At 44.2% G+C, this 17,154-nt stretch overlaps 2 protein-coding genes across 5 annotated transcripts in view; both read left to right on the plus strand.

Annotated features, from left to right (window-relative positions):
* Positions 1-17,154, plus strand: part of EXT2 (exostosin glycosyltransferase 2) — a 107,071-nt gene that overhangs the window by 59,999 nt on the left and 29,918 nt on the right. The gene's annotated exons all lie outside the window — the stretch shown is intronic.
* Positions 3,819-6,071, plus strand: LOC144930658 (uncharacterized). Its single transcript, XM_078853289.1, has 2 exons — positions 3,819-4,471; positions 5,059-6,071. The coding sequence occupies exons 1-2, from the start codon at positions 3,945-3,947 to the stop codon at positions 5,114-5,116; spliced, it is 585 nt and encodes a 194-aa protein (XP_078709415.1). The 5' UTR covers positions 3,819-3,944; the 3' UTR covers positions 5,117-6,071.

Genomic DNA, 17,154 nt, shown 5'->3' on the forward strand with positions numbered 1-17,154 from the left:
CTGTTACCACTCAAGAAAGAGATCTTGGAGTCGTGGATAGTTCTCTGAAAACATCTGCTCAACATTTAGTAGCAGTCAAAAAAGCAAACGATGTTAGGAACCATTAGGAAAGGGATAGATAATAAGACAGAAAATATCATAATGCCACTCACTATATAAATACATGGTACGCTCAAATCTTGAATACTGCATGCAGTTCTGGTCACCCCATCTCAAAAAAAATATATTAGAATGGAAAAGGTACAGAGAAGAGCAACAAAACTGAATAAGGATATGGAGCATAAGAATGGCCATACTGGGTCAGACCAAAGGTCCATCTAGCCCAGTATTCTGTCTTCTGACAGTGGCCAATGCCAGATGCCCCAGAGGGAATGAACAGAAAAGGTAATCATCCAGTGATTCATCCCCTGTTTCCCATTCCCAGCTTCTGGCAAACAGAGGCTAGGGACACCATCCCTTCCCATCCTGGCAAATAGCCATTCATGGACCAATCATCCATGAATTTTTCTAGTTCTTTTTTTAACCTTGTTATAGTCTTGGCCTTCACAGCATCTCCTGGCAAGGAGTTCCACAGGTTGACGGTGCATTGTGTGAAAAAATACTTCCTTTTTTTTTTTAAAACCTGCTGCCCTATTAATTTCATTTGGTGACCCCTAGCTCTCGTATTATGAGAAGAAGTAAATAATACTTTACTTTCTCCATACCAGTCATGGTTTTATTGACCTCTATCATATACCCCCTTAGTCGTCTCTTTTCCAAGCTGAAAAGTACCAGTCTTATTAATCTGTCCTCATACAGCAGCCATTCTATACCCCTAATAATTTTTGTTGCCCTTTTCTGAGCCTTTTCCAATTCCAATATATCTTTTTTTTTTTTGAGATGGGGCGAGCAGAACTGTGCGCAGTATTAAAGATTCGGGCATACCATGGATTTATATAGAGGCAATATGATATTTTCTGTCTTATTATCTATCCCTTTCCTAATGATTCCCAACGTTCTGTTCACTTTTTTGACTACTGCTGCACATTGAGTGGATGTTTTCAGAGAACTATCCAAGATCTTTCTTGAGTGGTAACAGCTAATTTAGATCCCATTATTTTATATGTATAGTTGGGATTATCTTTTCCAGTTTGCATTGCTTTGCATTTATCAACATTGAATTTCAACTGCCATTTTGTTGCCCAGTCACCCAGTTTTGAGAGATTCTTTTGTAGCTGTTCACAGTCTGCTTGGAACTGAACTATTTTGAGTAGTTTTGTATCATATGCAGATTTTGCCACCTCGCTGTTTACCCCTTTTTCCAGATCATTTATGAATATGTTAAATAGGACTGGTCCCAGTACAGGCCCCTGGGGGACAACACTATTTACCTCTCTCCATTCTGAAAACTGATCATTTATTTCTACCTTTGTTTCCTATCTTTTAAACCAGTTGCCAGTCCATGAGAGGATCTTCCCTCTTATCCCATGACAGTTTACTTTGCTTAAGAGTCTTTGGTGAGGGACCTTGTCAAAGGCTTTCTGAAAATCTAAATACACTATATCCACTGGATTCCCCTTGTCCACATGCTTGTTGACCCCCTCAAAGAATTCTAGTAGATTGGTGAGGCATGATTTCCCTTTACAAAAACCATGTTGACTCTTCCCCAACAAATTATGTTCCTCTATGTGTCTGACAATTTTGTTCTTTACTATAGTTTCAACCAGTTTGCCTGGTACTGAAGTCAGGTTTACCAGCCTGTAATTGCTGGGATCACCTCTGGATCCCTTTTTAAAAATTGGTGTCATATTAGCTATCCTCCAGTCATACAGAAGCTGATTAAATGATAGGTTACAAACTACAGTTCGTAGTTCTGCAATTTCACATTTGAGTTCCTTCAGAACTCTTGGGTGGATACCATCTGGTTCTGGTGACTTATTACTGTTTAATTTATCAGTTAGTTCCAAAATCTCCTGTATTGACAGCTCAGTCTGGGACAGTTCCTCAGATTTGTCACCTAAAAAGAATGGCTCAGGTTTGGGAATTTTCCTCACATCCTCAGCTGTGAAGACTGATGCAAAGAATTCATTTAGTTTCTCCGCAATGACCTTATTGTCCTTGAGTGCTCGTTTAGCATCTCGATTGTCCAGTGGCCCCACTGGTTATTTAGCAGGCTTCTTATTTCTGATGTACTTAAAAAAAATTTTTTTTTTGCTAATACTTTTTGAGTTATATTTTTACACTTCATTTGCCAGAGTTTATGCTCCTTTCTATTTTCCTCACTAGGATTTAATTTCCACTGTTTAAAGGATGCCTTTTTGTCTCTCACTGATTCTCTTACTTTGTTGGTTAGCCATGTTGGCACTTTTTTTTTTGTTCTCATTATGTTTTTTAGTTGGGGCATGCATTTAAGTTGAGCCTCTATTATGGTGTCTTTAAAAAGTTTCCCTGCAGCATTCAGGGATTTCACTTTTGTCACTGTACCTTTTAATTTCTGTTTAACTAACTTCCTCATTTTTTTGTGTTCTCCCCTTTGTATTCCCCCCGTTAGAACAGCTTCCATATGAGGAGAGATTAAAAACTCTGAGACTTTTCAGCATGGAAAAGAGATGACTAAGGGACGGTATGGTTGAGGTCTTTAAAATCATGAATGGTGTGGAAAAAGTGAAGAAAGAAGTGTTTACTGTTTCACATAACACACAAACCAGGGGTCACCCAATGAAATTAATAGACAGCCGGTTTAAAACAGACAAAAGGAAGTAGTTCTTCACACAATGCACAGTCAACCTATGGAACTCATTGTTGGGGATGCTGTGAAGCCCAAAATATAACTGGGCTCAAAAAATAATTAGATAAGTCCACAGAGGATAAGTCCATCAATGGCTATTAGCCAACATGGTCAGGAATGCAACCCCATGCTCTGGGTGTCCACAGACTCTGATTGCCAGAAGCTGGGAGAGGAGGAAAGGGGATGGATCACTTGATAGTTGCCCTGTTCTGTTAATTCCTTCTGAAGCATCGGGCACTGACTACTGTTGGAAGACGGGGTCCTTGGCTAGATGGACCATCGGTATGACCGAGTATGGCTGTTCTTCTGTTATGTTCTCACCTGCCTTTGCCCAAAACTCACCAGAGTCAGGAAGGTTGCAAGGAGCTCTGGGTTGGGTAGGGGACTTGTGTCACTTTTCAGTGTGTTTTGAATACATTTTGTGCTCCTTACTTTAACACATGCAATTATGGAGGCCAATTTTCAGAGGCTAAAGAGAAAACCAGTGTCCTATTTTTTGATGCTTTCTATAACTGTGCAAGAAACTAAAAAATAAGCCATGGAATTAATCCAGTTAATTCAGAATTGGAAATGAGGGTTGCTTGATTGATTGGTTAATTGGATGCCAAATATTGCAATCGGTCAGTCAGTTGAAAATGTTAAAATGTAAAATAGGTTAAAGGTAACCAAATACATTATTTAAATAAATACGTACTGGTGGTGTCTATCCACATACATTTTCTCCCCCTTCCTATGAGGTGATCACCTACTGTCTACTTAGCCCTGGTCTACACTAGGACTTTAGGTCGAATTTAGCAGCATTAAATCGATGTAAACCTGCACCCGTCCACACAATGAAGCCCTTTATTTCGACTTAAAGGGCTCTTAAAATCGATTTCCTTACTCCACCCCTGACAAGTGGATTAGCGCTTAAATCGACGTTGCCGGCTCGAATTTGGGGTACTGTGGACACAATTCGATGGTATTGGCCTCCGGGAGCTATCCCAGAGTGCTCCATTCTGACCGCTCTGGACAGCACTCTCAACTCAGATGCACTGGCCAGGTAGACAGGAAAAGAACCGCAAACTTTTGAATCTCATTTCCTGTTTGGCCAGCGTGGCAAGCTGCAGGTGACCATGCAGAGCTCATCAGCACAGGTGACCATGATGGAGTCCCAGAATTGCAAAAGAGCTCCAGCATGGACCGAACGGGAGGTACGGGATCTGATCGCTGTTTGGGGAGAGGAATCCGTGCTATCAGAACTCCGTTCCAGTTTTCGAAATGCCAAAACCTTTGTCAAAATCTCCCAGGCATGAAGGACAGAGGCCATAACAGGGACCCGAAGCAGGGCTGCGTGAAACTGAAGGAGCTGAGGCAAGCCTACCAGAAAACCAGAGAGGCGAACAGCCGCTCTGGGTCAGAGCCCCAAACATGCCGCTTCTATGATGAGCTGCATGCCATTTTAGGGGGTTCAGCCACCACTACCCCAGCCGTGTTGTTTGACTCCTTCAATGGAGATGGAGGCAACACGGAAGCAGGTTTTGGGGATGAAGAAGATGAGGAGGAGGAGGAGGAGGAGGTTGTAGATAGCTCACAGCAAGCAAGCGGAGAAACCGGTTTTCCCGACAGCCAGGAACTGTTTCTCACCCTAGACCTGGAGCCAGTACCCCCCCGAACCCACCCAAGGCTGCCTCCTGGACCCAGCAGGCGGAGAAGGGACCTCTGGTGAGTGTACCTTATTAAAATACTATACATGGTTTAAAAGCAAGCATGTGAAAGGATTACTTTGTCCTGGCATTTGCGGTTCTCCTAGATGTAGTCCTAAAGCCTTTGCAAAAGGTTTCTGGGGAGGGCAGCCTTATTGCGTCCTTCATGGTAGGACACTTTACCACTCCAGGCCAGTAACACGTACTCGGGAATCATTGTAGAACAAAGCATTGCAGTGTATGTTTGCTGGCATTCAAACAACATCCGTTCTTTCTCTCTCTGTGTTATCCTCAGGAGAGTGAGATATAATTCATGGTCACCTGGTTGAAATAGAGTGCTTTTCTTCAGGGGACACTCAGAGGAGCCCATTCCTGCTGTGCTGTTTGCCTGTGGCTAAACAGAAATGTTCCCCGCTGTTAGCCACAGAGAGGGGGGAAGGTTGAGGGGGTAGTCACGCGGTGGGAGGAGGCAAAATGCGACCTTGTAACGAAAGCACATGTGCTATGTATGTAATGTTAACAGCAAGGTTTACCCTGAAAGAGTGTAGCCGCTGTTTTATAAAATGTGTCTTTTTAAATACCGCTGTCCCTTTTTTTCTCCACCAGCTGCATGTGTTTCAATGATCACAGGATCTTCTCCTTCCCAGAGGCTAGTGAAGCTTAGAAAGAAAAAAAAACGCACTCGCGATGAAATGTTCTCCGAGCTCATGCTGTCCTCCCACACTGACAGAGCACAGACGAATGCGTGGAGGCAAATAATGTCAGAGTGCAGGAAAGCACAAAATGACCAGGAGGAGAGGTGGCGGGCTGAAGAGAGGGCTGAAGCTCAAATGTGGCGGCAGCGTGATGAGAGGAGGCAGGATTCAATGCTGAGGCTGCTGCAGGACCAAACCAGTATGCTCCAGTGTATGATTGAGCTGCAGCAAAGGCAGCTAGAGCACAGACTGCCACTGCAGCCCCTCTGTAACCAACCGCCCTCCTCCCCAAGTTCCATAGCCTCCACACCCAGACGCCCAAGAAAGCGGTGGGGGGGCCTCCGGCCAACCAGCCACTCCACCACAGAGGATTGCCCAAAAAAAAGAAGGCTGTCATTCAATACATTTTAAAGTTGTAAAATTTTAAAGTCCTGTGCTTAAAGTGCTGTGTGGCATTTTCCTTCCCTCCTCCACCACCCCTCCTGGGCTACCTTGGTAGTCATCCCCCTATTTGTGTGATGAATAAATAAAGAATGCATGAATGTGAAGCAACAATGACTTTATTGCCTCTGTAAGCGGTGATTGAAGGGAGGAGGGGCGGGTGGTTAGCTTACAGGGAAGTAGAGTGAACCAAGGGGCGGGGGGTTTCATCAAGGAGAAACAAACAGAACTTTCACACCGTAGCCTGGCCAGTCATGAAACTGGTTTTCAAAGCTTCTCTGATGCGTACCGCGCCCTCCTGTGCTCTTCTAACCGCCCTGCTGTCTGGCTGCGCGTAACCAGCAGCCAGGCAATTTGCCTCAACCTCCCACCCTGCCATAAACGTCTCCCCTTTACTCTCACAGATATTGTGGAGCACACAGCAAGCAGTAATAACAGTGGGAATATTGGTTTCGCTGAGGTCTAAGCGAGTCAGTAAACTGCGCCAGCGCGCCTTTAAACGTCCAAATGCACATTCTACCACCATTCTGCACTTGCTCAGCCTGTAGTTGAACAGCTCCTGACTACTGTCCAGGCTGCCTGTGTACGGCTTCATGAGCCATGGCATTAAGGGGTAGGCTGGGTCCCCAAGGATACATATAGGCATTTCAACGTCCCCAACAGTTATTTTCTGGTCTGGGAATAAAGTCCCTTCCTGCAGCTTTTGAAACAGACCAGAGTTCCTGAAGATGCGAGCATCATGCACCTTTCCCGGCCATCCCACGTTGATGTTGGTGAAACGTCCCTTGTGATCCACCAGAGCTTGCAGCACTATCGAAAAGTACCCCTTGCGGTTTATGTACTCGGCAGCTTGGTACTCCGGTGCCAAGATAGGGATATGGGTTCCGTCTATAGCCCCACCACAGTTAGGGAATCCCATTGCAGCAAAGCCATCCACTATGACCTGCACATTTCCCAGGGTCACTACCCTTGATATCAGCAGATCTTTGATTGCGTGGGCTACTTGCATCACAGCAGCCCCCACAGTAGATTTGCCCACTCCAAATTGATTCCCAACTGACCGGTTGCTGTCTGGCGTTGCAAGCTTCCACAGGGCTATCGCCACTCGCTTCTCAACTGTGAGGGCTGCTCTCATCTTGGTATTCATGCGCCTCAGGGCAGGGGAAAGCAAGTCACAAAGTTCCATGAAAGTGCCCTTACGCATGCGAAAGTTTCGCAGCCACTGGGAATCGTCCCAGACCCGCAACACTATGCGGTCCCACCAGTCTGGGCTTGTTTCCCGAGCCCAGAATCGGCGTTCCACAGCATGAACCTGCCCCATTAGCACCATGATGCATGCATTGGCAGGGCCCATGCTTTCAGAGAAATCTGTGTCCATGTCCTGATCACTCATGTGACCGCGCTGACGTCGCCTCCTCGCCCGGTATCGCTTTGCCAGGTTCTGGTGCTGCATATACTGCTGGATAATGCGTGTGGTGTTTAATGTGCTCCTAATTGCCAAAGTGAGCTGAGCGGCTTCCATGCTTGCCTTGGTATGGCGTCCGCAGAGAAAAAAGGTGCGGAACGATTGTCTGCCGTTGCTCTGACGGAGGGAGGTGCGACTGACGACACGGCTTACAGGGTTGGCTTCAGGGAGCTAAAATCAACAAAGGGGGTGTCTTTACATCAAGGAGTATTTCAGGCAGGACTTCACGGAGGGTTCCAATAAGAAATGGTGCACCTAAGTTATCGTTCTTATTGGAACAAGGAGGTTAGCCTGGCCTCTGATTGATACATGGCTAGATTTACCTCGCTGCACCTTCTCTGTGAGTGACTGCAGTGTGACCTAGAGGAATGAGTCCACTAGACAGGGGAGGGGGGGAAGCAAATGAGTACAAAACAAATCTGGTCTATTTCTTGTTTTGACCCAGTCCATCTATCTTTTACATCTTTGGCTGGCAGCAGACGGTGCAGAAGGACTGCATGCCATCCACATCTCATGGCTGCTCGGCAGAAGATGGTACAGTACGACTGCTAGCAATCCTCATCTCTTGCCTGCCTGGTAGAAGATGGTACAGTACGACTGCTAGCAGTCCGTATCGCCTGCCCGCTCACCATAAGACGGTTCAATAGGACTGACTGCAGGACTAAAGAGAATGACCTGGTCAAGTCACTCCAAATTTAGTCCCTGCGCCCATGTCTGCCCAGGCGCTCCCAGCCGACGTGGCCAGGAGCACCTCGGACACGACGAGGACGACTACCAGTCGTATTGCACCATCTGCTGCCAGAAGGCAATGGGTTGCTGTTTCTGTGTAGCAAAGCTGTACCGCGTCTGCCAGCACCCAGGAGACATAGGGTGACGGTTACCTGAGCGGGCTCCATGCTTGCCGTGGTATGGCGTCTGCACAGGTAACTCAGGAAAAAAGGCACGAAATGATTGTCTGCCCTTGCTTTCACGGAGGGAGGGAGGGAACGGGGGCCTGACGATATGTACCCAGAATCACCCGCGACAATGTTTTAGCCCCATCAGGCATTGGGATCTCGACCCAGAATTCCAATGGGCAGCGGAGACTGCGGGAACTGTGGGATAGCTACCCAGAGTGCAACGCTCCGGAAGTCGACGCTTGCCTCGGTACTGTGGAAGCGCTCCGCCGAGTTAATGCACTTAGAGCGTTTTCTGTGGGGACACACACACTCGAATATATAAAACCGATTTCTAAAAAACCGACTTCTATAAATTCGACCTTATTCCGTAGTGTAGACATACCCTTAGTGTTGTTGCATGACTAAGCATACCTTAGTAACTGCCATATTAATCATCTGAGACTTCTGTAAGGGAGTTGTAGCTACCCTCAGACTCGTTCATGTGAAATAGGCAAAACTGGATGTAGCACTTGGAAAAACAATGTTGATATAGAGGATTTCTAGTCTGAATATCATAGGTGCTGGAACTAGAGGTGCTGGGGATGCTGCCACACCCCCTGGGTTGAAGCGGTTTTCATTATTTACAGGGTTTGCAGTTTGGTTCAATGGCTCTCAGTATCCCCTTATAAAAATTGTTCCAGCACCCCTGTGAATACTGGAAAGATGGCATGTCTTCCTTAAAATAAGAAATTAAAAATATTTAAACAACTCTTAAATTATAATGCACAAAAAGAGCAAAGTTCTTTAATTATAGTACTTTGCATACTTTGTTTACTTAACATTTTTCATCTGAGCATGTCAAAGCACTTGGCAAAACACACTATGAGCTATATTCCCATTTTACCATTTTAGATAGTGAGATAAGAGAGGTTAAGTTGGTGTGCAAGGTCATACAGTGAATCATTCTTCTTCCGCTTGTTACTAATATGATGAAAACCATGCCAGTGAATCAGAGCGAGGGATAGGAACCAGGAGCCCTTATTTCTAGATTCGTGTCCTATCTGTAATATAACATCTCCCTTCTGGCATATGTTGTTTGGAATAATAATAATTAATAGGGCTGTTGATTCATCACAGTTAACTCACACGATTAACTCAAAAAAATTAATTGTGATGAAAAAAATTAATCACAATCGCAGTTTTAATTGCCCTGTTAAACATTAGAATACCAATTGAAATTTATTAAATATTTTTGGATGTTTTTCTGCATATACTGATTTCAGTTACAACACAGAATACAAAGTGTACACTTGCTCACTTTATATTATTTTTCATTACAAATATTTGCACTGATAAAATGATAAAAGAAATAGTATTTTTCACTTGACCTCATACAAGTACTGTATGCAATCTCTTTATCGTGAAAATGTAACTTACAAATGTAGGGGTTTTTTTGTTACATAACTGCACTCAAAAAAAAAAAACAATATAAAACTTTAGAGCCTACGAGTCCACTCAATCCTACTTCTTGTTTGCTAAGCAAACAAGTTTGTTTACATTTACGGGAGATAATGCTGCCCACTTCATATTTACAATGTCACCAGAAAGTGAGAACAGGCATTCGCATGGGATTTTTGTAGCCGGCATTGCAAGGTATTTACGTGCCAGATACGCTAAACATTCGTATGCCCCTTTATGCTTTGGCCGCCATTCCAGAGGACATGCTTCCATGCTGATGATGCTCGTTTAAAAAAAAAAAAAAAAAAAGTTAATTAAATTTGTGACTGAACTCTTTGGGGGAGAACTGTAGGTCTCCAACTCTGTTTTATCTGCATTCTGCCATATATTCCATGTCATCACAGTCTTGGATGATGTCTCAGTACATGTTGTTCATTTTAAGAACGTTTTCGCTGCAGATTTGACAAAAATGCAAAGACGGTACCAGTGTGAGATTTCTAAAGATAGCTACAATACTTGACCCAAGGTAAATCTGAAGTGCCTTCCAAAATGTGGGAGGGATGAGTTGTGGAGCATGCTTTCAGAAGTCTTAAAAGAGCAACACTCTGATGCTGAAACTACAGAACCTGAACCACCAAAAAAGAAAGTCAGCCTTCTGCTCGTGGCATCTGACTCAGATTATGAAAATAAAAATGCATCGGTCCGCATTGCTTTGGATTGTTATCAAGCAGAACCTGTCATCAGCATAGACACATGTCCCCTGGAATGGTGGATGAAACATGAAGGGACATATGAATCTTTAGTGCACCTGGCCTTTAAATATCTTGTGATGCTGGCTGCAATAGTGCCATGTGAACGCCCGTTCTCACTTTCAGGTGACATTGTGAACAAGAAGTAGGCAGCATTATCTCCTGCAAATGTAAAAAAATGTGTTTGAGCGATTGGCTGAACAAGAAATAGGACTGAGTGGACTTGTACGCTCTAAAATTTTACTTTGTTTCATTTTTGAATGCAGTTTTTTTGTACATTTTTCTACATTTGTAAGTTCAACTTTCATAATAAAGAGATTGCAGTACAGTACTTAGGTGAATTGAAAAATACTATTGTTTTTTACAGTGAAAATATTTAATAAAATCAAGTGAGCACTGTAAACTTTGTATTCTGTGTAGTAATTCAAATCAATATATTTGAAAATGTTGAAAACAACAAAAAATATTTAAATGGTATCTGTTATTAACAGTGCAGTTAAGCGTGATTAATTTTTTTTAATCGCTTGACAGCCCTATTAATAATAATAGGTTAGGAGGGAAAGCATTGATTTGGATTTTAAGATTTGTAATCTTTCATCTTGAGCTGTGCTTTTTTAGATTCTGTAAAGTAAGCTTAGGTTGGGCTCGACCAGTGCTTGAATGGAAGACGTGTCCCCCCAGCCAATTTCCTCCCCTCCCAAAACCAAAGTGTTTGCAAGTACTGGCAGTGATGATTCAGTCATTGCTAAGCCTATGCCCCAGTGTAGCGTTAGATTACATGCTTTTAGATGACACAGGAAAACAAGATCCCAGTCCCTTGTCTTTGAACCCATGTCATGAGCAATGTTCTAGGAATAGAATGTAATTGCAGCTGTAGAAGAATGCACAAACAGCAAAAAAAAAAAAAAAAAAAAATCTTTTGAAGACTCCATGAAATTTTTGTGGCATTTGTATTTAATTTCTTGGTAAGAGTGGTGGATTTTTGTTTTGAAACAAAATTGAGAAGAAATCCCCTGGCTGATAACAGTTTAAAAACATTTCTAATTTTGAATGTAACCCCCTTTTCAATGCCCCTTTAAACACATCTCTCTGGTCCTGGTCCTGGTGTCACTCTTGACTGCATGGGATATGAACCGTATGTAAATAGGTTGTCAGCCCAGCTGTAGTGCCAGCAGACAAACATGACTTTACATGTACTGTATTAATAAAAAAAAAAATGGTTTAAAGCTTTGAAATATTATAGGAGAAAGTGATGATGTTTTTCACTCACTGCATTTACTAAAATAAATATTGTGGTCTAAGTGTCTGCTGCTGGAATATTTGCGTAGGCAGAAATGTTTTCTTTAAAGTCTCTCCATCCTATCAAATACTTCCCTCCTCCCTTTTTGCTCGCATATAAGTCTAAATTTATACTGGTTTTGAAGTTTAAAAAAATACATACAGCATGTGATAGAAGTTTCCAACAAGTTTTCATCATGTTAGTTTTAGGCAGAAGAAGAACCTCTCCCCTCCAGCATCCCCCATGTTTGTTCTCAAGCCTATGACTTTGGAGGGTGTTTACTTTGGATGGTCATCGCTGTGGACATTACTTTGTGCTGCAATTTCATATATTCTTGGTCTTACATAGTGCCATCAACCCAAAGTGCTTCTCTAAACTATATTTTTTTAATTAAGTATTGAGATTGGCTTAATTAGACATTAATATCACCTCCACTATTGTTTATTTGGTGGACGCCTTGGACTAAAAGGGTGGATGGGGTAGACAGGACAAAGTTGTTAATACTTTGCCCTTCTACAGTGTTGTCTTTTAGTTTTTACACAACATATGTAATATGAAGAAACCACACAGGGAGATACAAATAACCACGTTTCCTAAGTGTAGGGAACGTGCAAGGCCTAGTTACAAATACATACTGCTGCTCTAGCAGGGTTCTGGTGGCTTTCGAAACATAGAAGACAGGGGCCTTTAGAGGGCTCACGAACTATTTGAATGTAGTAATACCAATTTATATACACAAGTGTGTTTCCTCTAAAAGATCTCAGTGTCTTACAAACATTAAACCACCTTTGTGAGGTAGGTGCATATGATTATAGCTAAAAGGAAACAGAGAGAGGTGTAAGTGACTTGCACATTATAGAGTAAATCAGTAGCAGAGCTGTGAATAGAACAATAGAGTCCTAGCTCCTAATAAATGGTTGTAACTATTAAAGCTTGGTATCTCCTGATGTTAAGATGACTAGTAAAATGAAAAATGTATTGGAGTTTTTATTGAACATTACTAGGGAAAATAAATGTTCTCAGTGCTGAATCAGACATTGAGTTTCAATGGTGGTAATGGTTAGGATTAGAGACCCAGCACTCTACTCAAATCAATTGGATCATCTACTAGCATGGAGAGCAAGGAAGACGAGAGTTGTTTTAGAACATCCATCTTCCTTACTAACTTAAATAGAGAAAGTAATCAATACAACTTTATTCCGTATTTGTTTAGAGACAACCTTGCTCTAAGCTGTGCAGAAATCATCTGTTGCTCTGTGAATTGTATTAAAATACTAATAATTGCCATGAAAAATTATTAGTCTTCTGTTCATAAAATAATAGCAACTCTGTTTCTGTTGTTTTTACAAATGGAAAGTGAAATTTAGAATTTGCTTGCTGCAAGGACTTTGACTGAAATCTAACTAAGGGGCAAAGGACTTCCTAAAACTGTTTCTGGTTAGAACAATGCAGCTTTCACGTGCTTAACTTCTGATGACCTGAATGGCTGAGAGCCAGTTGCTTTTGTTTAGCACTGTAGTATGTAGGTGCTGGATGAGTGTGAACACACAGTTTGATTGCTATTCAGGGATATAAAAAGTTCATACAGATGAATTCTTCACCTACTCTGAGCCCCATGGATTTTTTCATTTCCCCCATATTACTTTATCCTCCATAGCTTTGAGACCCCAAATCACTTGCTGCCCCTTTTCAGCTGATGACTGATTGTGACTTACTTTGGAGTCTGCAGATTGAGCTGTGGTGCTGACAAGCTGAGTATTACAAGTCATTTGAGCACCCACAAGTGTTAATCTCACTGCCTTCCAATACAAGGAGGGAGGGAGACTGGAATCAGAGGTAAACCACTTGTCTGCCAAAAGCAGAGCATGGGTCCCACAAGAGAACCCAGAAAAAAATGAATTTTCTAAAATGTTTGTGTGGGGTTTTCTTTTTTTTTTTCTTTTTTTTTCTTTTTTTTTTTTCTTTTTTTTTTTTTTTACAGTTTCAAGAACCACCTCAGGATAGGAATCTGAAATCATATTTTCAGTAAATATCATGCATTGCTTCTCCTTTCTTTTGGCCACTCACATGTGCCAACCCCTCCTTCCAAAATATCTTTCCAAGAAAAACCTGCTCCTGAAGATTCTTCAGTGTGGTTTGGAAGGGATTTTTTGTTTTCCCAGTAAAGTAGTCTTGTGTTTGGATGCCAGTGCTTATGAACTGTGCAAAGCTCTGGGCTTTTTTGAGTACTGTATCAGCCATAAAGTCTGAGAGTCCTAGCTGGTAGTGAGAACATGCACATTCACCGACAGCAGCAAGCTCCACTTGTGTGAGTGTTGGCCCTGGTCTACACTAGGACTTTAGGTCGAATTTAGCAACGTTAAATCGATTTAAACCTGCACCCGTCCACACAGTGAAGCCCTTTATTTCGACTTAAAGGGCTCTTAAAATCGATTTCCTTACTCCACCCCTGACAAGTGGATTAGCGCTTAAATCGACGTTGCCGGCTCGAATTTGGGGTACTGTGGACACAATTCGATGGTATTGGCCTCCGGGAGCTATCCCAGAGTGCTCCATTCTGACCGCTCTGGACAGCACTCTCAACTCAGATGCACTGGCCAGGTAGACAGGAAAAGAACCGCAAACTTTTGAATCTCATTTCCTGTTTGGCCAGCGTGGCAAGCTGCAGGTGACCATGCAGAGCTCATCAGCACAGGTGACCATGATGGAGTCCCAGAATTGCAAAAGAGCTCCAGCATGGACCGAACGGGAGGTACGGGATCTGATCGCTGTTTGGGGAGAGGAATCCGTGCTATCAGAACTCCGTTCCAGTTTTCGAAATGCCAAAACCTTTGTGAAAATCTCCCAGGGCATGAAGGACAGAGGCCATAACAGGGACCCGAAGCAGTGCCGCGTGAAACTGAAGGAGCTGAGGCAAGCCTACCAGAAAACCAGAGAGGCGAACAGCCGCTCTGGGTCAGAGCCCCAAACATGCCGCTTCTATGATGAGCTGCATGCCATTTTAGGGGGTTCAGCCACCACTACCCCAGCCGTGTTGTTTGACTCCTTCAATGGAGATGGAGGCAATACGGAAGCAGGTTTTGGGGACGAAGAAGAGGAGGAGGAGGAGGAGGTTGTAGATAGCTCACAGCAAGCAAGCGGAGAAACCGGTTTTCCCGACAGCCAGGAACTGTTTCTCACCCTAGACCTGGAGCCAGTACCCCCCGAACCCACCCAAGGCTGCCTTCTGGACCCAGCAGGCGGAGAAGGGACCTCTGGTGAGTGTACCTTATTAAAATGCTATACATGGTTTAAAAGCAAGCATGTGAAAGGATTACTTTGCCCTGGCATTTGCGGTTCTCCTAGATGTAGTCCTAAAGCCTTTGCAAAAGGTTTCTGGGGAGGGCAGCCTTATTTCGTCCTTCATGGTAGTTCACTTTTATCACTCCAGGCCAGTAACACATACTCGGGAATCACTGTAGAACAAAGCATTGCAGTGTATGTTTGCTGGCATTCAACCAAAATCCGTTCTTTCTCTCTCTGTGTTATCCTCAGGAGAGTGAGAGATAATTCATGGTCACCTGGTTGAAATAGGGTGCTTTTCTTCAGGGACACTCAGTATAGCCCATTCCTGCTGTGCTGTTTGCCTGTGACTGAACAGAAATGTTCCCCGCTGTTAGCCACGGGGAGGGGGGAGGGTTGAGGGGGTAGTCACGCGGTGGGAGGAGGCAAAATGCGACCTTGTAACGAAAGCACATGTGCTATGTATGTAATGTTAACAGCAAGGTTTACCCTGAAAGAGTGTAGCGACTGTTTTATAAAATGTGTCTTTTTAAATACCGCTGTCCCTTTTTTTTCTCCACCAGCTGGATGTGTTTCAATGATCACAGGATCTTCTCCTTCCCAGAGGCTAGTGAAGCTTAGAAAGAAAAAAAAACGCACTCGAGATGAAATGTTCTCCGAGCTCATGCTGTCCTCCCACACTGACAGAGCACAGACGAATGCGTGGAGGCAAATAATGTCAGAGTGCAGGAAAGCACAAAATGACCGGGAGGAGAGGTGGAGGGCTGAAGAGAGTAAGTGGTGGGCTGAAGACAGGGCTGAAGCTCAAATGTGGCGGCAGCGTGATGAGAGGAGGCAGGATTCAATGCTGAGGCTGCTGCAGGACCAAACCAGAATGCTCCAGTGTATGGTTGAGCTGCAGCAAAGGCAGCTGGAGCACAGACTGCCACTGCTGCCCCTCTGTAACCAACCGCCCTCCTCCCCAAGTTCCATAGCCTCCACACCCAGACGCCCAAGAACGCGGTGGGGGGGCCTCCGGCCAACCAGCGACTCCACAACAGAGGATTGCCCAAAAAAAAGAAGGCTGTCATTCAATAAATTTTAAAGTTGTAAACTTTTAAAGTGCTGTGCTTAAAGTGCTGTGTGGCATTTTCCTTCCCTCCTCCACCACCCCTCCTGGGCTACCTTGGTAGTCATCCCCCTATTTGTGTGATGAATGAATAACGAATGCATGACTGTGAAGCAGCAATGACTTTATTGCCCCTGCAAGTGGTGATTAAAGGGAGGAGGGAAGGGTGGTTAGCTTACAGGGAAGTAGAGTGAACCAAGGGGCGGGGGGTTTCATCAAGGAGAAACAAACAGAACTTTCACACTGTAGCCTGGCCAGTCATGAAACTGGTTTTCAAAGCTTCTCTGATGCGTACCGCGCCCTCCTGAGCTCTTCTAACCGCCCTGGTGTCTGGCTGCGCGTAACCAGCAGCCAGGCGATTTGCCTCAATCTCCCACCCCACCATAAACTTCTCCCCCTTACTCTCTCAGATATTGTGGAGCACACAGCAAGCAGTAATAACAGTGGGAATATTGGTTTCGCTGAGGTCTAAGCGAGTCAGTAAACTGCGCCAGCGCGCCTTTAAACGTCCAAATGCACATTCTACCACCATTCTGCACTTGCTCAGCCTGTAGTTGAACAGCTCCTGACTACTGTCCAGGCTGCCTGTGTACGGCTTCATGAGCCATGGCATTAAGGGGTAGGCTGGGTCCCCAAGGATACATATTGGCATTTCAACATCCCCAACAGTTATTTTCTGGTCTGGGAAGAAAGTCCCTTCCTGCAGCTTTTGAAACAGACCAGAGTTCCTGAAGATGCGAGCGTCATGCACCTTTCCCGGCCATCCCACGTTGATGTTGGTGAAACGTCCCTTGTGATCCACCAGAGCTTGCAGCACTATCGAAAAGTACCCCTTGCGGTTTATGTACTCAGCGGCTTGGTGCTCTGGTGCCAAGATAGGGATATGGGTTCCGTCTATAGCCCCACCACAGTTAGGGAATCCCATTGCAGCAAAGCCATCCACTATGACCTGCACATTTCCCAGGGTCACTACCCTTGATATCAGCAGATCTTTGATTGCGTGAGCTACTTGCATCACAGCAGCCCCCACAGTAGATTTGCCCACTCCAAATTGATTCCCAACTGACCGGTAGCTGTCTGGCGTTGCAAGCTTCCACAGGGCTATCGTCACTCGCTTCTCAACTGTGAGGGCTGCTCTCATCCTGGTATTCATGCGCTTCAGGGCAGGGGAAAGCAAGTCACAAAGTTCCATGAAAGTGCCCTTACGCATGCGAAAGTTTCGCAGCCACTGGGAATCGTCCCAGACCTGCAACACTATGCGGTCCCACCAGTCTGGGCTTGTTTCCCGAGCCCAGAATCGGCGTTCCACAGCATGAACCTGCCCCATTAGCACCATGATGCATGCAT

The sequence above is a fragment of the Lepidochelys kempii genome, chromosome 6 (assembly GCF_965140285.1).
Source record: "Lepidochelys kempii isolate rLepKem1 chromosome 6, rLepKem1.hap1, whole genome shotgun sequence".
Taxonomy (NCBI): Eukaryota; Metazoa; Chordata; order Testudines; family Cheloniidae; genus Lepidochelys; species Lepidochelys kempii.